This window comes from Dasypus novemcinctus, chromosome 17 (assembly GCF_030445035.2).
Source record: "Dasypus novemcinctus isolate mDasNov1 chromosome 17, mDasNov1.1.hap2, whole genome shotgun sequence".
NCBI lineage: Eukaryota > Metazoa > Chordata > Mammalia > Cingulata > Dasypodidae > Dasypus > Dasypus novemcinctus.
The window spans coordinates 16,327,607-16,335,847 of NC_080689.1; the positions used below are offsets into that span (position 1 = coordinate 16,327,607).

At 43.2% G+C, this 8,241-nt stretch overlaps 1 protein-coding gene across 2 annotated transcripts in view; it reads right to left on the reverse strand.

The window, feature by feature from the left end:
* CFAP97D2 (CFAP97 domain containing 2) overlaps positions 1-3,936 on the reverse strand; it is a 36,135-nt gene extending 32,199 nt beyond the window's left edge. For both annotated transcript variants that reach the window (XM_023592108.3, XM_058278337.2), the window contains exon 1: positions 3,785-3,936. In XM_023592108.3, the coding sequence (XP_023447876.1) occupies positions 3,785-3,874 (90 nt within the window). In that variant the 5' untranslated portion in view covers positions 3,875-3,936. The remainder of the gene's footprint in view (positions 1-3,784) is intronic.
* Between the last annotated feature and the right edge of the window lie 4,305 nt (positions 3,937-8,241).

The following is an 8,241-nucleotide window of genomic DNA, read 5'->3' on the forward strand; positions in this document are numbered from 1 at the left end:
TTGTGGCCTCTAAAAGCATTAGCCAATAAATTCTTGCTGTTTAAACCAATTCACTGTTTGGTATTTGTCAAAGCAGCCTGGCAAACGATGCCAGGGGAAAGACTGGAAGAGTGATTTAAATTATAAGGTAAAACATCCTCTGAAATGCCAGGATGAGGATGAGGGGCTGAATTCTTAATTTGGGGAGAGCCATTAGAGCTTTTGGACACAGTATGCTCCATGGGTCTTTACTTTTCCTCTCTATTGCATCAAAATCCCTTCTACTTCCAGAGCTTCTTAGCCAAGAAATAGAAACCCTTTTATACTAAAGAGCTGATTTCCCCCTACTCTTAATATGGAAGAAGAATTTGCTCATTAATCCAGGTTTTAATTGCCAATTGGTGAAATTTTTGAGGGTACCTGTTTCTCATAGCTATCTCCAGAGCACTGCTCCTCCAACAGGCTGGGTAGGTGTGACCCCAATACTCTCTACTCTTCCTCACCCCTTCCTTGTATAGGCCAGTCCATAATTCTCGCTCATTCAATGAGGCCAATGATATCTGAATCCCATCTTGTCTTTACCCCTCTTCTTTGTGGAAGATTGCCACAACCTTGGGCACAGCTTTCCAGCTCCCTGCACTCTCAGTTCTCTGCCCTCTTGATGTCCAGTGACCCTCTCCACTCCTCTTCAGGCACCCCTGCCAAGTATACCTGGGCATCTCTGAAACTGTCCATTCAGGTGTTTCCATTCTTCACACACAATCCCCCACCCTTTTAGCTTTCTTAGTCAACTATACCCAGGACTGATTCCTTGACCTAATTTTAATTACAGTCTGTAAAATTCTCTTCTCCGTCCTTCTTCTTCTTTTTTTTTTTTTTTTAAGGATTTATTGTTTATTTATTTCTCCACACTCCCCCCCCCCTCCATTGTTTTGCACCCACTGTTCATCTTCCTTTCAGGAGGAACTGGGAACCAAACCCGGGGCCTCCCAGTGTGAGAGGGAGACACCTAATCACTTGAGCCACCTCTGCTCCCTCCATCCTTCTTGATTGTCTCCTCTACTGTCACTTCATTCCCTCTCGTTTAGACTCCATGTTCCATCACTTACCATTTTCTTGCTGATGTGCTCAATTCCCTGGCCTCACTGTCCTTCTGTTATAGGCAATAAGCCAACATTGGATCATTCTATCAACTCCATTCTTAGGCCCAAGTGACTGAGCATTGCTGGAGAAAATTGTGGAACTGCATAATTAGTGCTATTTTGAATTTATGTTCACCATCCATGTGGGGCAACATGTCTACTGTCAATACCACTACATTTTCCTATTCAGTCAGCTCTCCATTTCCCAAGGACTATTTCAGACCTTCTTTATCTTACAGTTTCCTGTATACCCAGCAGAGTTATTTATGTAAATTATTTATTGGCCATCCACCTCATGCCAGGGGCTACTGTCATTCCCTGGAACATAAACATGAGCATCTGTGGAATTTATAGTCCTGTAGACTCTTCAAAGAAATAATGGTAATTGATTTAAAATTTATTACCTCCATCTACCCTCTTTTCAGTCTTTCCCTTTAATTCATTTATTCAACAACTATTTAAGTGTTTACTATATATTTTAGGTGCTAAAAATACCATGGTAAAAGAGACAGCCATGCCTATAGAGATTGTATTCTAGTGGGGAAAACAAACAAGATACAAATGCTATTTTCCATGTATAAAATTGCATATCATGTGATATAACGATCTGGCCGAGTGATGAGGGGTGCTTCTTAGAGACAGAGAGGACTTCTCTGAGGAGCGATCCAAAGGAAGTGAGGGAGCCCCGTGAGGATGGAGGGGAAGAATGCTCAATGCAGAAGGAGCAGCAAGTGCAAATGCCAAGGCGAGGGAGCAGCAAGAGGGTAAGCATGACTGGAGCAAAGCAAGAGCCCTTGCAGTAAGTTTACCACCACGCTAGATCACACCGCATTACCTTTAACCCAGGAAGGCAGATCCCCTGGGCAGATTAGAAATCTTTCCCTAGATCTTGTCCTTTCAATGCCCTTTGAAATGATGGCTGATCCCACCTCCTTCTTAAGAGTATGTTTTGACTTTGATCAACAAACACATAAAGGGACATGTTAAACTGAACATTGTTTAGCAAGGGTGAGTCCATTGAAGTTGTCAAAAACCATTGTTTAAGCTGAAGACTTATGGTAGGCTATTGTGGAACTATACGGGGATATTATCAAATGACTTCTGTATCTGTATTAAATAAATGGAAATAATATTGCATATCTCCTATTGAAAATAAAAGTTGGCTTTTAGTCCCTGTTGGTGTATACTGTTTTGTTTTTTTTTTTAGATTTATTTTTTATTTATTTCTCTCCCCTTCCCCTTCCCCCCCACCCTGTTGTCAGTTCTCTGTGTCCACTTGCTTTGTGTTCTTCTGTGTCCGCTTGCATTCTTGTCAGCAGCACTGGGAATCTGCGTTTCTTTTTGTTGCGTCATCTTGCTATGTCAGCTCTCCATGTGTGCGGTGCCACTCCTGGGCAGGCTGTGCTTTTTTCACACAGGGCGGCTCTCCTTACAGGGCGCACTCCTTGCGTGTGGGGCTCCCCTATGTGGGCGACACACCTATGTGGCATGGCACTCCTTGCGCGCATCACCACTGTGCATGGGCCAGCTCACCACATGGGTCAGGAGGTCCTGGGTTTGAACCCTGGATCTCCTATATGGTAGGCGGATGCTCTATCAGTTGAGCCAAATCCACTTCCCATGTATACTGCTTTGATTGGATATTTTTGTCTTAATAAAATTTGGAGTCCATTTAGGAAATAAATACATGTCATAATAAATGATAAGGTGGTCCTAGACCATTTCATGGGAAAAAACATAATCTATTTAATAGCATTTTTGTTGTATGGGTGACATATATTACAAACGTTGTTAGGAAATGCCATTCCGATCATTTCATCTTCAAAAAGAAAATTACCTTTTAGTTTCCAAGGCAAGTCCTGGCATTATTTCATGGGTATTGCTCTGCTAGTTCTGCTCTACCTGGGCAGAGAAATAAACTGTAGCTAGAATGTAAAAGCCTTGACTTTGCTCTCAGTACAATGAACATTGTACTGTAGCATAACTGAAAAGGAGTAGAACAATGGAAAGCTCGGGGATGAAAGCAGAGAGGCTATTTTTCAAAGAGACCAGTGTGACGCCAGGATGGTTGTCATGCACGCTGGTGGAGAGAATGGACATGCACTTTATTTAGATGGCAGGCACACAAGAGGCTGGGTGGCCCAGCAGTTTATTTGGCTCAGCTTGGTGCCTGTTCCTCCTGCCGCCAAGGTGCTGGAACTCAGAACCCCAAAGCAGATCTGACCTGCTCTCTGGACCAGCAGGAGTCCTGACGCAGAGGCTAATGACCCCAGCTCTACAGGAGTCTATAAACAGCAGAGCAACATTTCCGACCAGGGAGACCAATTACATGCCCGCGAGGTCTCCAGAGACGGAGGCTGTGCTGGAATTCTCAGACTTGGCAGCTGCACCTGCCAGAGAGAAGCAGCAGGCGTGAACTGCAGGGAAGATGGCTGGGGAGATATCAGGCCTGATCGCAGAGCCGCCGGCCCTGCGACTGATGAGATGGCCAGCTGAAGGTGGCTGTCTCCTTCACGGGCCTCCTGGTGCTTGTTGTCAGGATGAGAACGCCTATTAACCTTCTTTCTTTCAACCCCCAGATGTGGAATGGGAGGGCGGGCTCTGCCTCTGTGATAAGTGCCTGTCTACTGCAGTTCCTGGGCCTGGACCCAAGCCTTCCCTACCTTTTTCCTGTGGTCTTGATAGGCTTTATCCCATCTGTGCTGCAGGTACTTACTGCCGCAGGGAAGAGGCAGCTGGGAGGCCTGCTGCATCTCCAACAAGATAACCTTCCCTGCACCCTCCTCCAGCTCAGCCTTCTTTATCCAGAGCCCTGGAGACGGCTGTGTTTGCAGCAGATCACATGGCAGTTGTCATAGCATCCAAACTAAAGGGGAAAAAAGACGGAGAGAATAGCTTGCAGTGACTTTTCAAACAATAAGTCAAAGGATAACAAAGAAGAATTGGAAATTCTCCCCACTCCAATGGGCGCGTTCTCAGGGGATCGTGACCAGCTTAGGAATGCCCTTTTGATGGCCCTCCATCCCACCAGTTAGAGAGGGAAGGAACAGCACCAAGAAGGTGAACCTTCTCCACCAGCTAACTTTTGTCTTTCCCTTTCTTCCCTCTTTCCTTGCTTCCTTCCCTCCCCATCCCCATCTTTTCTTTCTCTCCTTTCCTTTGGTCGTTCTCCTTTCTAATGTTCCTCTTCTCCTCCTCCTTCCCACCCATCTCCCTCCCTCCCTCCCTTCCTTCCCTCTTCTATTTCTTTCTCCCTTAATCCCTGTCTTTCATTGTGCCATCTTTATCCCCTTTCTCTCTTACCTTTGAGTAATTCACAGTAATTTAAACAATTCCAAAAATCTTTTATTTGCAGCATAGGTGGCAGATGTTCCTACAACTTTTTTTTACGACTGACTTGAGGATCAGTAATAGAAAGTTTTAGCCACTTTTAAGCCATTTCTCTCTCTATCGTTTTTATCTAGTTGACATGGGTTTTTCCTGAGACGAAGTGAAAGTGATGTTAGGCTATCTGTTGATCATTTCATTTTTGTTGAAATGACATGCATAATTTTAGAGATGACAGAGCAATTGGTTAATGATAAAGTAGCAATATTATTTTCATTTCAAAATCCTAGTCTTCATTATATTGCAGTATTAATTACAGAAAGCTTTACAGTGCAGAATTAATGAGTGGGAGTCACTGTTTCACTAGAACTGAGTGAAGAATTGAAATGTGGCACTTTATTAGGAATTGTGTTCCGCATATTAGCATGGTTCAGTGGCTGTCAGTCTGAAAGAGGCTTAGCTAAGCTTATATTGAATCAGATGTGGGAAAGATGAGATGTGAATCAAAATCAAAATCAAAATGTCATTTCAAGTCATTGTGTTTTAGGCAGCTGAGGAACACTGTACTAACTGGGTTTAATGGTCTTCAAAAGTTTGGCAGAAGATGTTGCAGGCTGTTGGAATTATTGATGGGATGACAATTAAAAACTTGTCTGAGCTTTCGCAAAGAAATAATTTGTTTTAACCCTGAATTGTTCACAGGTATTAACTTTACAAAACTACATATATTTGGCAGAATATAGATGTAACCATTACTACCAAAAATGCAACTTGCACCTGAAGATCTAAGATTTCTTCACCCATAACATTTATATTGTCCAGTGCTTCGGTATTTGTTCATCAATTGTAACAAATATACCATACTCATGTAAGATGTTGTCATAGGGGGAAATGTGGGAGGAAAAGGGGTGGGTATATGGGAATCCCTTATGTTTTCTATGTGATTTTTCTGTAACCTAAAGCTTCTTTGAAAATAATGTAAAAAAAAAAAAGACACTGGAGGAACATAAAAAAGATTATGTCATATTCTGAGGAATCCTATTAAAATAATTCATTTCCTTTACACTGATTGTTGTTTGTCAAAAACAGCTAGGACAAACCCATATTCAGCAGATGCTCGATAAATATCTGCTATTAATGATGATGGAAATAATGATATTAATGTTATTGAATGGTTCCCCACCTGGGACTCTGGGCATTTTCTTTTTCAGGATGTGTGTCTGGTTCTAAATGATTTTGATCATTTCCATTTCTTGAAGGCTGTCTCTATGCCCCACATGCTGATAAATTTCTGACAACTGTGCTTAGTGTTACTGCCAGTCAACTGAGAGGATAGAGGTTTTTGTTCTGTACAGTTTCATCACACTCACAAAGATGAAGTCTGAACTGAGGAAAAATCAAGACTGGGAAGAATAAATGGTGATTAAACTATTTGTTAATAATACGAGTATCCTGTTGATACACATGGTCAAATAAAATGGGCCTAAATAAGATATCCTAGCAGTTTAGCTAGGACTCATCTATACTTACTTTTCTTTTCTTTAGGAGGCAGTGGGACCAAACCCAGGACCTCTCTCCCGTGTGGGAGGTGGGTGCTCAACTGCTTGAGCTACATCTGCTCCTTGCCCATTTGTTTTCCGCCCCCTTGCAGCTTTTTGCGTGCTGTCTGCTCTCTGTGTCCATTCACTGTGTGTTCTTCTGTCTGTATTTATTTTTATTTTTGTTAAATTTATTTCCCCTCCCCCCCCTTGTGGCCTGCTTGCTGTCTGCTCTCTGTGTCCATTTGCTGCATTTTTTTGCTTGTCTCCCTTTTTGTTGCATCACCTTGCTGATTCTGCTCTCCCCAGGCTTGCAGGCCGGGCAACACTCCACGGCACTTTGTGGGCTGGGTGGCACTCTCTGGCACCCAGGCTGGCGACTCTCCGTAGCATGCGTACGAGCCTGCCTTCACAAGGAGGCCCTAGGACATGAACCCAGGGCCTCCCATATGGTAGATGGGAGCCCAACTGATTGAGCCACAGCCGCTTCCCACCCATTTGTTTTGGCTCATTGTCTGCTAATTGTTTGTTTATCTTCTTCAGGAAGCACCAAGAACCAAACCTGGGACCTCCCATGTTGGAGGTAGAAATTCAACTGCTTGAGCCACATCTGCTCCCTGTACTTAGTTTTAACCTTCCAATTAATACATACCATTTGCTGTGGCTTGATGGTAGGACCTTGTGGAAGAGTCTCTGAAAGCATCAGTTGGTGGGTACCTATGGCTCCTGTGGGGAAGGTGAACTGCAAGTCTGCTTGCCTGACTATGGGTGGCACATGTGCCCTCAAACCTTAGCATCAACTTACCTAACCCCCGGCAGCATGACCAGTGTTCTGCTCCTGACCCTATCATTTCCCTGGTAGGGCTGGGTGTAAGTAACAGAAGCCAATTGGAACACGCCTGCATTCAGAAGGAGACGGTGTCAGCAGATATGCCCATGTGAGTCCTGGACTCTAAGGCAGGGACAGTCGGGCCTGGTCTTTGTGTCTCTCTGTGCTGCTTGGATTTTTTTGTTTGTTTGTTTGTTTGTTTATTTTTAAGGATGTACCAGGGATTGAACCCAGGACCTCATTCATGGGAATCATCAGGTGTTCAATCCCTGAGCTGCACCCACTCTCCTGTCTGGATTCTTTTCCCTCTGCAGACAGAGGCTCCTGCACCTCCAAGAGCAAAACAGCTCGTGGCTGTGGCAGCTCCTGAATGTTGGCTAAGTTTCACAGCCAGCTACAAAGTAGGAGAGACAGTTTCTCTGCCCAACCTACAAATTCCCACAAAGGCACTGATTGGCCCATTTGGGTTCTGTTTAGGGGAGTCAGGGATGCTGTCTCCATGCCCAAAAGCGTTTGCTGGCCGTGTGGTTTGGGGCAGGACAGTTCCAGAGCAGGGGCCTGGCTAGTAACTGGAAGCCGTGCTCCCAGTGACTGACGCTGGAGCTCTTGGGAGGGTCCTTTGACCTTCCTGCGCTTCAGTTTCCTTGTTTTGGATAGAACTAGAGAGGATGATTTTTAAAGCCTCTCCAGCGCCAAGAGTATCTATTTCTAATCTGTTTTAAAACCCAGGGCCCTTGGCGATGAGAATAACTAACAGTAGAAAATCCAATGGTGTGTACGTGTATCACTACAATAAAAACTTAAAAGGAAATCCAGGGATGCATTTATTAGGAGACCAGAAAAGATTTTTAATCAAAACACACTCCCAGAAGACTGAAGCATGTGTCTGCCAGAACTGATTCTAGAACCTTTTTTAAAAAACCAGTGGTCAATTGACATTACATTTCGGATATTAAAATTATTATGAAAGTTCAGTAAAAACTCATCAAACTTTAAAAGCAAGCTACTTTTTTTTTTTGTCAGTAGTAAGAGATTTTATAAGTCTCTCATGTGACCATGGGGATGCAAGCTACTTTTAATCAACCTCCATTTTAAAAACTAAAACATTTCATATAAATCCAATTTAATCACTCCCCACCTCGGCACCCCCCCCCACGGCAACAAAATCAGAGAATTAAATAGCTAAAAAGACTTTAGGTACTCTCTAGTTTATTATAAACCCATATTTCCTTGACATACAGTTTATTAATTATTTTTAAAATAAACTTTTTATTTTGGAGTAATTTTAGATCAGCAGAGATAGTACAGGGAGTTCTCCCATAGCCCTCACCCAGTTTCCCATATTGTTAACATCTTACATTACCATGGTACATTTGTCAAAACTAAGAAACCAACATTGATCCTTACCATTAATTAAACTCCATAC